At 38.3% G+C, this 13,927-nt stretch overlaps 1 protein-coding gene across 2 annotated transcripts in view; it reads left to right on the forward strand.

The window, feature by feature from the left end:
• EPRS1 (glutamyl-prolyl-tRNA synthetase 1) overlaps positions 1-7,867 on the forward strand; it is a 116,712-nt gene extending 108,845 nt beyond the window's left edge. For both annotated transcript variants that reach the window (XM_053606388.1, XM_053606389.1), the window contains 3 exons: positions 3,595-3,673; positions 7,351-7,415; positions 7,516-7,867. In XM_053606388.1, coding sequence (XP_053462363.1) covers positions 3,595-3,673; positions 7,351-7,415; positions 7,516-7,666 — 295 coding nt within the window. In that variant the 3' untranslated portion in view covers positions 7,667-7,867. The remainder of the gene's footprint in view (positions 1-3,594; positions 3,674-7,350; positions 7,416-7,515) is intronic.
• Positions 7,868-13,927: the final 6,060 nt, after the last annotated feature.

Consider the following 13,927-nt stretch of genomic DNA (forward strand, 5'->3'; position numbering starts at 1 on the left):
TATTTCTTCCTGGCTGAGTCTAGGGAGAGGGTGTGATTCCAAATATTGATCCATTTCTTTCACATTGTTGAATTTCTGGGCATAGAGTTTCTGGTAGTATTCAGAGATGATCTCTTGTATCTCTGTGGGATCAGTTGTTATTTCCCCTTTATCATTTCTGATTGAGGTTATTAGAGATTTTACTTTTCTATTCCTCGTTAGTCTGGCCAATGGTTTATCTATTTTATTTATTTTTTCAAAAAACCAACTCCTTGTTTCATTAATTTTCTGAATGATTCTTTTGTTTTCAATTTCATTGATCTCTGATTTGATTTTGGAGATTTCTTTTCTTCTACTGAGTTTAGGCTTAGATTGTTCTTCTTTTTCCAATTCCAGAAGATCTCTTATGAGATTGTTGATGTGCTCTCTTTCTGTTTTTCGAATGTAGGCATTTAAAGCGATGAATTTTCCTCTCAAAACTGCTTTTGCAGTATCCCACAGGTTTTGGTAGCTTGTGTCTTCATTGTTGTTATGCTCAAGGAAGTTAATGATTTCCTGTTTTATTTCTTCCTGCACCCATCTGTTATTCAACAGAAGATTGTTTAATTTCCATGCCTTTGGGTGGGGTCGAGCATTTTTGTTAGAGTTGAGTTCCACCTTTAGTGCCTTATGGTCTGAGAAGATACAAGGTAAAATTTCAATTCTTTTGATTCTGTTGATATTTGTTTTGTGTCCCAGGATATGATCAATTTTGGAGAATGTTCCATGGGGTGATGAGAAGAATGTATATTCTTTATCTTTGTGATGGAGTGTTCTATATGCGTCTATCAAGCACAGTTGTTCTAGGGTCTCATTTAAATCTCTTATATCCTTGTTTAATTTCTGTTTAGAGGATCTGTCCAGCTCTGTAAGAGGAGTGTTAAAGTCCCCTGTTATGATGGTATTATCAGATGTCATATTGCTCAGACTGAGTAAGGTCTGTTTCAAGAATCTGGGAGCATTTAAATTGGGTGCATAGATATTTAGAATTGAAATGTCTTCTTGTTGTATTTTTCCTTTGACCAATATAAAGTGACCATGTTTGTCTTTTTTGACTTTAGTTGCTTTAAATCCACCTGAATCTGAAAATAAGATTGCAACTCCTCTTTTCTTCTGAATTCCATTTGCCTGAAAAATTGTCTTCCAACCCTTGACTCGGAGCTTTAATTTGTCTTTTGAAGCCAGGTGTGTTTCTTGCAGACAGCAAATGGATGGCTTGTGTTTTTTAATCCAGTCAACCAATCTGTGTCTCTTCAGTGGGGAATTGAAGCCATTAACATTTATTGAGATAATTGATAAGTGTGGTAGTATTCTATTCGTCTTATTTTGTGAGAGTCCATTGCTTAGTTTTATCTTTTGCATCAGTGTGGAGGTTAGGTTCTGTCCTTTAATTTCTGAGTTCTTACTTTGCTGCTGATCCATTGTGGTGGTCAGTGTGCAGAACAGGTTGAAGTATTTCCTGTAGAGCTGGTCTTGTTGTGGCGAATTTCCTCAATGTTTGTATATCCGTAAATGATTTGATTTCTCTGTCAATTTTGAAGCTTAGCTTAGCAGGGTACAGAATTCTGGGCTGGAAATTGTTCTGTTTAAGTAGATTAAAGGTAGATGACCATTGTGTTCTTGCTTGGAAAGTTTCATTAGAGAAGTCTGCGGTCACTCTGATGGATTTGCCCCTGTAGGTCAACTGGCGCTTACTCCTGGCAGCTTGAAGAATCTTTTCTTTTGTCTTGACTTTGGACAGGTTCATCGCAATGTGTCTTAGAGAAGCTCGGTTAGATTTGAGGCGACCTGGGGTCCGATAGCCCTCTGAAAGCAGTGTGTCAGAATCTTTGGTAATATTTGGGAAATTTTCTTTTATAATATTCTCTAGTATGGCTTCCATTCCTCTGGGGCATTCTTCTTCCCCTTCTGGAATTCCTATAACTCGTATGTTGGAACGCTTCATAAAGTCCCATAATTCTGACAGTGAACGTTCTGCTTTCTCTCTCTTCTTTTCTGCCTCTTTTACTATCTGAGTTATCTCAAAAACTTTGTCTTCTACCTCTGAAATTCTTTCTTCTGCATGGTCTATCCTGTTGCTGATACTTTCCATTGCATCTTTAAGTTCCCTGATTGACTGTTTCATTTCCTTCAGCTCTGCTATATCCTTTTTATATTCTTCATATCTTTCATCTCTTATTTGATTCTGTTTTTGAATTTCCTTTTGGTTATTTTCCACTTTATTAGCCGTTTCCTTCATTGTTTCTATCATTTCTTTCATTGTTTTCAACATGTGTATTCTAAATTCCCTTTCCGTCATTCCTAGCATTTCTGTATAGGTGGAATCCTCTGCAGTAGCTACCTCATGGTCCCTTGGCGGGGTTGTTCTGGACTGGTTCTTTATGTTGCCTGGAGTTTTCTGCTGATTCTTCCTCATGAGTGATTTCTTTTATCTGTTTCCTTGCCCTAATTTTCCTTTCACTTCCTCTTGCTCTTTAAGTTCTCGTGCCTGTGGAAGTTGCGGCCGGGTTTAGACGGATTGAACACACGCGACCACTTGCTGGTTTTCCACTGTTTTAGTCCTCCTCTTGTGGTGCAGAAGTCTCTCGCTGACTCCCTGTATTCTCTCAGGGGTGATGATAGGCAGATCCCACCAGCCAGAGATGCCTGGAGTCCTATCTCCCCAGACTCACTGTGCCCAGATGCAAGGAAGCTGTTACTCGGCTGCCATCTTGCTCCACCTCCCAGTTCTGTGGTTCTAATGGCACCTAGAGTATTTTTCAAAAAGGAAAACTGAGACCAGAGGAGTTTAAAAAATAACCCAGATTCCCATACATAGTAAGTGGTATAGCCAGGAATGGAATGTTGGTCAATAGAGATTTAAAAACTATAATAACAAAAGCTTTGATCACTCATTGCTGTGACCTTGGCTAATTTCCAGTACTTTTAAGACTCACAGGAGAACAATAATAGGTAAGGGCCAGTCATTTCAAGTGAGAGTTGAGAATCAATTAAGTTCTTCTGACTTCTGGTAATTGTTCTTTTATTAAGTTGTGCTTATCTTATGTGTTTTTTTGTTTGCTTTTTTTTTTTTTTTTTTTTTGAGGCAGAGTCTCACTGTGTCTCCCTCAGTAGAGTCCTGTAGTGTCACAGCTCACAGCAACCTCAAACTCTTAGGTTTACGCGATTCTCTTGCCTCGGCCTCAGAAATAGCTGGGACTACAAGCGCCTGCTACAACGCCCAGCTATTTTTTTGTTGTTGTTGCAATTGTCATTGTTGTTTAGGTTGCCTGGGCTGGGCTTGAACCCACCAGCCTCTGTGCATGTGGCTGGCACCGTAACCACTGTGCTACAGGCACCAAGCCTGTTTGTTTGCTTTTGGAGGTAGATGTTTCCCTCTGTTGCCCAGGCTGGAGTGCAGTGGTGCCATCATGGCTGACTACAGTGCCTGTTCTCAAGTGATCTTCCTGCCTTAGCCTCTCAAAGTTCTAGGATTATAAGCATAACTGTGTTCAGTGCGCCTCATGTCTGTTTTAAAACTTTGTCTTGTCTTATTTGTAAAAAAAATTACGTATTCTTTTCTAATTTTTGTGGTAGGGCTTCTGAAGACCTTAAGACTCATATGGTTGTGACTAACACAATGGAAGACTTTCAGAAGATACTAGATTCTGGGAAGGTAAGTGACTTCTGAAAAGTTTTGAATATAAACATTTTAGTAAATTGCTTTTTTAATACTCATTAAGCTTATGCATTCCATTAATTCCTTTTTAAGCCAATCACACAAAATTATTAAACATTATTCAACATGATATACTCTTTTTCTACTGGCTTTCCCAAAGTGTTACTTTATACCATTTTGGGGTAATACTTGTGAATAGATTATTATGTAAAAACCCTTTCACATATTTGATATGCTGTTTCCTAAAGAATAGTGATTATCGGTATGCCCCTTAATGTCTTCATTATTGAAAATTTTTATTTTGTTATTTCAGTTTGATACAAGTTCCTAGATGTAACCATTGTTCTAGCTTTAGAAATGTAATGAACAGATTTCTAAAACAAGGTGAAAGGTCAGTTTCTTTCAATTTTCTGACCATGCCACAGCTCTAAATTGAACTTTCTAAATAATGTAAAGAACAGTGTTGCTCATGTTTACGCCTTTTTTTTTTTTTTTTTTTTAAAGAGTGGCTGCTCTGGTTCCTTGAAACTCCATAGATACTTCTTAATAGGTAGTTAATGACTCTTTAAGATTTCGTTGGTTTTCCCAGCTACTTGAGAGGCTGAGGCCAGAGAATCAATCGAGCCCGAAAGTTTGAGTTGCTGTGAGGTGTGATGCCAGGGCAGTCTACTCAGGGTGACAAAGTTGAGACTGCCTCAAAAAAAAAAAAAAAAAAAAAAGATTTCATCGATTGTGTTTATGCAGCTGTTCCTAGCTGAAACTATAAATTTCATAAAGATGAAATACTGATTTGCTAAGTTGTTAATTATTGGAATGAATCACTTGTGGACTTTAGTATTCTGGTGTACTTGTTTGATCATACAAGCAGTTCTCTGTCCCCACATTACAAGTGAGAAACCATGGGCCAGAGTCTAAATGAATTATCCCAAACTATATACAAGCCGACCTGCTGCTAGAATTCAGAGCTCTCTTCTGACTCAGTTTAGTGCACTTTCTTCTGTATCTTTTTTTTCCTTAAACTCATGCTGAGAATGAGTAAGAAATAGGCAAAAAACTTGACTGTTACATATAATTATAACCTATTACCAGGTCTCTTATTACTTGAGCTGGGAAAATGAGTTAATCTCTCTGGCTCTCAGTTTACTGTTTTGTAAAATAAGTACAAAATAGATGACTTCAAAATCCCTTTCAGGTTTATAATTCTTCAGTATTTAGCTTCCTAATCTTCTTAGTTTATTGCCTTTGTAATCTTTTACCTTTTGGGGTTCCATAATTTTTTACTTGACTCAAACTGCCTACTTTTAATAAAAGGCTAGGAAAGTACAGCCATCTGCTGGAGTGTATTTTTTCTTTCACTGTAATTTATTTATGATTTTTTCCCGTTAATTATTGGATTTTAAATGTTATTTTATTATAGAAATATGATAGTTAACTTTTGCAGCACAGTCCCTTAGGGACATTGCATAAGAGTTAATAAATCAATAGAGTAATGAAATAATCCTTTGCTTTCGAAGAAATTAATCCTAGCTGGTATTAGTGGAATGAGATCTTTAATATTATGTAAGTCACTATAGAGATTTCAATATCTATTCTAAAGTAGAACATAGAGTATTTTAGTCATATATACAAAGAATACTGTAGGACTAGAAAGCAAATTTTGTTTCTAGTATTCAGTAGTCATATCCATCCCTTATCTTACCTCATACTGTTCAGCTTAGATGTGTTGACTGACCATCAAGTAACCTTTGGGGCTGTTGCAATAAAATTGTATTTACTTGGAGGACAGAAGGAAGCAGGGATCTTTGGAACTTTGAATATAGGTGAAAGTTTGATTTTTTTTACTCTTATCTGTTGGTATGAACGAAAAATTAATGCTATTTTATATATATATTTTGCTGTTGCCATGTATTACTAATCTTTTATTAATTGTTATGATTTTTTAGTATTACTGGAACTTCTCATTAACATTTTCCACTAAGGAATTTAAGGTATTACATAGTACAAAACAGTGTGTCTTTTCTAAAACATAGATAGAAAATGATTAAAAATAAAAAGGTAATAACTTTAAAATCCATATGATCTTTTCCTATTAATGAATGCTAAACATAAATGAATAGAAATTTCAGAGTCTTTTTTTTTTTTTTTTGGAGACAGAGTCTCACTCCGTTGCCCCAGTCTAGCATGTCCTGGAGTCTACCTTGTTCACAGCAACCTCCAACTCTTGGGTTCAAGCAATCCTCCTACTTCAGATTCCCAAGTAGCTGGGACCAGTGCCTGGCTAATTTTTCTATTTTTAGTAGAGACAGGGGTTTCACTCTTGCCTAGACTGGTCTCAGAGCTATTGCTGGTTTGTTGAGCTCAAGAGATCCTCCTGCCTTAGCCTCCTAGAGTGCTAGGATTATAGGTATGAGCCCTTGCCCAGCCTCAAAGTCCTATTATTTAAACCTGACTTTGAAGCTAGAAAGAATCAAAACATGTTTTTTTAAACAAAATTTTCACTTACAACTTCAAATACATTTCATTAATAACTTGAATTTCTCCATATGCTACAAATCACTTTAAATTTTAAAAATTATTATTTTAGAAACACAAACCTAGGCTCAGCGCCCGTAGCATAGTTGTTACGGCACCAACCACATACATCGAGGGTGGTGGGTTCAAACCTGGCCCAGGCCTGCTAAACAACTGCAACAACAGCAACAAAAAAAATAGCTGGGCGTTGTGGCGGGCACCTGTAGTCCCAGCCACTTGGGAGGCTGATGCAAGAGAATCACTTAAGCCCAAGAGTTTGAGGTTGCTGTGAGCTGTGACGCGATAGCACTCCACTGAGAGCGACTTAATGAAACTCTGTCTCAAAGAAAAGAAACACAAACCTTCTCTAAGGTCTAGTAATTTTTTTCCTTAGAGGGAAAATAATATGACTTTGTTTATAAAATATTCTTAAAGTTAGAAAAATACAGTTGCAAATGTTTTTAAGTTAATAGAAGTAAAAGTTTAAAAGAAACCAGATTTGTGTTTACAACCCAAAGATGTAATACTATCCATCTACATTTACATTTATTAAAACCTAGGTCTAGAGATTTTCAAACATAAATTTCAAAATTAGGATAAAATCTTAGGTTTCTTGATTCTGCCATTACTCTATGTGAACAGTGGAAGAAAAATTGGGAATTTTTTCCTTACACACAATGATTTTTGAACTTTAAAAAATGATCCACTTAACTTGTGTAACATGTTAGAAACGTGGCATATGGTGATGTTTACCTGACGGTTACTGTTATTTGCTATCTGCCTCTTCTTTTTATCCTCCTGATAACCTTTAAGATAGAACAGGCAGTAGTCCTGATGTGAAATGAGGGAGGGGTAACTGGAGTCCAGCTTCTCCTCATGTGCTGTGTTTATTGGGACATTTTAGTATATTGCAAAGATGTCTTTGTTATGTATGTCTTCGTGTTTTATGAATGTAGGGTTGGGATAGTGAAACAACTTCACTTCCTATTTCTTATGCCTCTGAGGACAGTTCCTAGCAGGTTTGAGAAGGTCTCATGGCCTGGAAAGAGCAGGAGACTATCTTAGTTTTTGCTTATAAGTTTAATATAGAATTCAAATGTTCCTTCTATTGAATTGAATAGAAAGATTTTACAAATACTGAATACTTTCCCCTTTTTTATTAGATTGCTCAGATTCCATTCTGTGGGGAAATTGACTGTGAAGACTGGATCAAAAAGACCACGGCCAGGTAAACATATTAAATGATAAAACTTGGGAGGTATTGCAATGGAAAGGAATAGGAATATACAGCATAAATGGATAAAATTCTTACTTGTTTTCTCTTTTAGGGATCAAGATCTTGAACCTGGTGCTCCATCCATGGGAGCTAAAAGCCTTTGCATCCCTTTCAAACCACTATGTGAACTGCAGCCTGGAGCCAAGTGTGTCTGTGGCAAGAAGCCTGCCAAGTACTACACATTGTTTGGTCGAAGTTACTAAAGGATAAAACAGAACTCCCTCTCCAACTCTTCCTCACTTTTTAAAAAATTGATATTAATATCTTCTCAGATGCAGTTTTATGATTTTTTTTTAAATAAAAGTTCTAAAAGGAGGTCACATGAGACAATTATTCTTATGCTCAAATTAACTGTGGAAAAGGCTTTTCTGTAAACAACCCCAGTAATAAATATCATGAACTAATACTGTTTTATGTTATTCATTATTTCCTGAAATGCCTGTGTTTTTATGTGCTAAAAGGAAATTCCTACAAAGGGATGAAGATAATTGAAGCTGGTAACTGTGGTTGATCTAAGCATTCTTTGAAGTGTCTCAGACCTTGAACCACCACTTAAGCCATGTGTTGTATATCCTGAAGCACTTGCTTTCCGTAGCCTCTAATACTCCATCTAAAATTACCCAGAATATTTCTGTTTTAAAAAACAAAGCAAACCACAAATGGAAAAATAATAGTAATAATATAATAAAAAAGCTTTTCCTTGAGCTTCTCTTTCTCCCTAGTTACTATTGGATCTTCAAAAAAAGGTCATAATTTCTGGAAGAGTAATCAACCCTCCTAGGTTCTGCTCTTCCTCTGTACTTTTCCTTACCCTTCTGGCCTCACTGCAACACTGTTTTTACTGAGATCATTAAACGTACTTCTGACCAAAGGTAATATTCACTTCTTTGTTCTTGACTTACCACTGTGCTGCATGTGATACTCTTTATATTAAATTTATTCTATTAGCCAGGCAAGGTGGCTCATGCCTGTCATCCTAGCACTCTGGGAGACTGAGGCAAGTGGATTGCTTGAGCACATAAGTTCAAGACCATCCTGAGCAAGAACAAGACCCTGTCTATACTAAAAATAGAAAACCTGAGCCTAGAGGATTGCTTGAGCCCAAGTTGGAAGTTGCTGTGAGCTATGACACAATGGCACTCTATCGAGGGCAACAGCTTGAGACTCTCTGTCTCAAGGGGAAAAAAAAAAAAAGATTATTCTGTGACCTGCTCTCCTTCCTTTCTAATTCTTTTTGTCAGTTATGTCTCTTTTCACTGGCTTTTCTTCCTTGGCCTGCTTCTTAGACATTGATGAACTAAACTTCCATACTTGGCTCTCTTCTCTTGCTGCCTGATCACCCTTATCTCATAGCGTAAAATAGCATTCATAGGCTAATGACTCTAACATTTTTTATCTCTGAGTCTGAGCTCTAGGTCCTATTCCAGCTGTATACTGAATTCTCCAGAGTGTTGCATCAATGGTTCAGGTCAACATGTACCCAAAACTTCATTTCATGTTTTAAAAAATCAAACTGTCAGACTTCCTCCTCCTTCAGTATTTCCTGTCTGAAAGATTAGCCCTGGCAAAATGTACCCAAGCTAGAAACCTAAGAGTCGTCCAGGCAGCCCACCAACACCATCATCCATGTTCTTTTGGTTGGCAAAACATCTTTTATCACCTCTTAACATCTCTTGGGTCTCCTCTTTCACAGGCCTCCAGATTGCCTTCAGGCCTTGGTGCCTCTTGTGTTAATTATTGTAATGACTTCTAGTTTTCTTTGTCTAGACCACTCCACGTTTCCACAATGTTTTTTTCCATAAAAACAAGTTACTAAAATCGATTTTTCCCCTAAAACCCTTTTGTGGTTCACCACCACTTACAGGATAGGATGTAAACCTTAGAGTTCTCTGGGTCACGTCCCATCCAGTTTCTTCAACCTTTACAACCTATCCATTTGGGGTTTCCTATAAACAACATGCTATTTCCTGTCTCTGTCCTTTGCCTGAGTGCCTTTTGTCCCTCGTTTCTAGTCTCCTTGGTAAATCTCTTATTCCAGGACCCTGTTCCAGATTGCTTTTCTACTTGGTAGTAATAAATACACCAGTAGAGGGAAAAGGCTTCAAAAAGGACTTGAATGTTGAGCTGCTCTGAAGGATGAGTAGAATTACACTAAATAGAGGAGGAAGGACATTGCAAGGACAAGAGATGGAGAGGCACAAAAACACTTGGCATGTATGAGAACACTGAAGAACTCTTCATAATGTTGGAAGGGAATTACCAATTGAAAGCAGATAAGTAGAGCATGCTTTAAGACTCGTGTGTTCATATACATAGCTATCTTAATGAGATCAACTGAATCAATTATACTCAGAACCATAATTTCCTATTGATTTATAGCAGTTCATAGTGCTTTATTTTTAGTAGCTATGTAAACTGCCCATTTCTTCAGTTATAAAATGGAGAGTCTAACATCTATTACATAGAGGTGAGAGAGGATAGCTGAAAAGGGTGAGGTCTAGAAGAACAGGTCTTCTCAAGGAGACCATAAGGATACACCTGCAGGGTCCTCTCCACAGTGACTCAGCTCTTGGGAATTTGTAAACTTAACTTTCTGAAACTTGGAAATTTCCAAGTTCTGTGAAATCCTGTATTCTCCCACTTGATTCAAACTGGCCAATGAGAAGGGTACCTGTGGGGTGGAACTTTTTGACTGTCAATAAAGACCAAGGCAGTCAGGGGGCACAGCCATTTTGAATTCTTCTATGCCATAAGCTCCTGGCTGGTGAATAAAGCCCTTCCCCTTATAAACATAGTGTTTGGGTGCTCTTTCTCTCCATCGGGTTTTGTCTTCCTGCAACATTTTTGGTTCCCTGACTGGGAAGCGAGATCACCCCTGGAGAGAACATGCACCTGATAGTTGCCTCCAATCCTCTGGACACCCATGTGGGGGCCCCTGATAGGCCTGGGCGATGTGAACCACTGAGCGCGCTAGCGAGGCAGTTTGGCCTCCCTGTGTGGACGCCTCGACTGGGCTGAGAAAGGACCCCGTCGGTGGGTCTTCAAGGAGTCAAACACAGGGAGCAACTGGCATGTGGGAACAGGTACCTACATAGGGAGACGTCTCAGGCAAGGTATGATTGATCTGGGGATCCCACTACATTTTAGTGGAAGAGGAGCCTGATCAATTCCTTGGGCATTAGATTGCCGGCAGGTCTGTTGAGAGGTGTGTGAGAGTGTGTGGATGTGGTGTGACTGAGAGAACTCAGAGGATGGAGTTGGACCTCCCTTCACAGGGCCTACGGGAGTGTTGGTTTGCCTCCTATGGCTAAATGACAGCTTGAGTGTGAAATCGAGGCTGCCCAGGTTAAGAAGTGAGTTGGGATTGTGTGCATGTGAGTGCTTGGAGAATGACTGAGATGGGTAACGATAGGTGGGGTTTCGCCCCTCCCCCCATTCATGGGGTGAAACGAATGTGTGAGCGTGCCCTTCCCTGCTCCAACTTTGCCCGCTGGCTATTCTGAGAGAAACTGGAAGTTCCAGGTTTTCCGCTTTCTGTCTTTGGTGGCGGCCACGTGGCCACATGGGATTTGGGGGGAAATGAAAAGACATTAGAAAGGATGTTGCTATAGTTTTGTTATTGCAATTTCTTCAGTGAGTGTTTGGTCTCAGGAATTTGAGAATTGAGCCTGCGAGCCACAGATCAGTGATAAAATGGCATTTTGTTGGATTGAGGGGCATGCAGAGAAAGTGGAGAGTGCCAGAGCTATTGGCAGAGGGGTCGTGCCTTTAAAAGTGTTGCGGTTCAGGCAGTCCAGTGAGCTCTGGATGGCCCTTGAAAATCTGGGGAAGAGAGTGTAAATCTCATGCTGGACAAGGCTGTATCCATATAACCAACAGGTCTTCAAGGTTTAACAGCCTCTGGAAGTGGGGAGGAGGCCCAGATTGGAGGTTTCCTGCATAAGTCCTTTTTCTAGGGGTAAATAATTGGCCCTGAGAGATATTTTGGCCAGGACTTGACAGATGGAAAAATACCTTTACAAACTGAAGGGGTGTTCTAGCAAATGAATGAATGCTGTGCCTCACCTTAGACAATGTTATTAGGTCTTTGCTGCAGTTTTTGTTTTAGGGTGTGTGCTCCTTAGTCAGGGTGGAGACGTTCAAAAGGTTTCGGGCTGCTTTGTCCATGACCTTGCTGGGGCTCAGAGGGTTTGTGCCTAGAGATGGGAGTCTGATGTCTAAGCTCACCTGAGCCTGTCCAGCCCTGAGTGGGAAAATCCTGTATCAATGTTACATCTCATAAAATGTCTCTCATTTGTAAAATGTAATAATTTGGTTGTTTAAGTTGTTGGGGAAACTGAGTCTTTGTCAAAGGATAAGATTCTTGCCTTTTAAACCTTCTAGTTATCTGTTTGGCTGAGTGAATGGGTGACTTCATGGTAAACTGGGATCCTGTTTTGTGGGAAGTGAGTTTTTGAGAGTAAGAGAAATTAGACAGAAAGGAGAATGGCATTGTGTAAAGAAAGAATCTTGTGTGATAAATTTTGTCCTGAAACAGAATGGTTGTGTAAGAAAGTGAAAGGCAGGGCAAAAGTTAAAGAAACTTTAGAATGTTTGTAGATGGTCTGTGCAGTTTAAATGAAGCTCATAAAAGAGAATTTGTGAAAGAATTTACATGTGATCCAGTTGGCTATGTATTTCCTTTAAAATCTTTTGGCTTGTAATTTTGTTTAAACAAATGTTTTAGGCCTTTGATATTTGACAAACCTTCCAAAATAAAAACTCTAAATCTGGGGCTTAACGCCTGTAGGGCAGTGGTTGCAACGCTGGCCATATGCACTGAGACTGGCGGGTTCAAACTTGGCCCAGGCCAACAAAAACAAAAACACAACTCTAAATTTGGTCTTCTTAAAATATTCAGACCACTGAAAGTCATGGGAAAGCAAATCAAACTTATTTAATTTATTCAAAATATACAGGAAACATTGTCAAATATGAAATGGTGATTAATTTGATGTGAGTTATGGTTATATATATATTCTAATATTATAAAGCATTTGTCTGTCCTCACCTATAAAGCATTGGTCTTTCCTAACATATAAGACATTGGTCTGTGCTAACATATATTGTCGGTAATAATTTTATTTTTTTCAGTTGATTTTTTTTTTAATTGTTAAATCATAGCTTTGTACATGACTGCAATCAAGAGGTACAATGTGCTAGTTTCATATACAAGCTGAAATATTCTCATCAAACTGTTCAACGTAGCCTTCATGGCATTTTCTTAGTTATTGTATGTAGACATTTGTATTCTGCGTTTAGTAGGTTTCGCCTGTACCCATTCTAAGATGCACCCCACCCATTACCCTCCCTCCACCCTAACTTCCCCCCTCCCTTTCCCTTCCTTGGCCCTTTCCTCATAGTCTTGTGCTATAGTTGGGTTATAGCCTCCATGTGAAAGCTATAATTTGGCTTCATAGTAGGGCTGAGTACATTGGATAATTTTTCTTCCATTCTTGAGATACTTTGCTAAGAAGAATATGTTCCAGCTCCATCCATGTAAACATGAAAGGGGTAAAGTCTCCATCTTTCTTTAAGGCTGCATAATATTCCATGGTATACATGTACCACAATTTGCTAGTCCATTCGTGGGTCAATGGGCACTTGGGCTTCTTCCATGACTTAGCAATTATGAATTGGGCTGCAATAAACATTCTGGTACAGATATGTCTTTGTTATATTGTAATTTTTGGTCTTCTGGGTATAAACTAGTAAAGGAATTATAGGCTCAAATGGCAGGTCTATTTTTAGGTCTCTAAGTATTCTCCAAACATCCTTCCAGAAGGAGCATATTAGTGTGCATTCCCACCAACAGTGTAGAAGTGTGCCCTTTTCTCCACATCCATGCCAACATTTCTGGTTTTGGGATTTTGTTATGTGGGCTACTCTTACTGGGGGTAGGTGATACCTCAAAGTAGTTTTGATTTGCATTTCTCTGATGATTAAGGATGATGAGATTTTTTTTCATGTGTTGTAGATCGTGTGTCTGTCTTCTTTGGAGAAGTTTCTCTTCAAGTCCTTTGCCCACCCTGAGATGGGATCACTTGTTCTTTTCTTTTCTTTTTTTATTTTTTTTTTGGATTTAGTCGATTTTATTTACAGCTTTTTTGGTTTTTTTTTTTACATTTCAGAACATAACACAATTACATTTTCTCATTTTCTGACCTGCAAACAGATACCTTAAATGGAATTTTTTTTTTTTTAATTATCAAATCAGGTACATCCAAAATGTAACAATTACACATATGACAGTTAATTCACAAAGTGTAATTTACTGAGACATATCCTAAGAATTTAGGAATAGCCAGTCAGGAGAAATCTGACCAAATTTAGCAATCAACTATTCACATATCCAAAAAAAAAAAAAAAAAATCAAACCTATCTAAACTCCCAAACCCCAAGCTTGAAAGTTTTTGTTAGATCCC

This window comes from Nycticebus coucang, chromosome 10 (genome assembly GCF_027406575.1).
Source record: "Nycticebus coucang isolate mNycCou1 chromosome 10, mNycCou1.pri, whole genome shotgun sequence".
Taxonomy (NCBI): domain Eukaryota; kingdom Metazoa; phylum Chordata; class Mammalia; order Primates; family Lorisidae; genus Nycticebus; species Nycticebus coucang.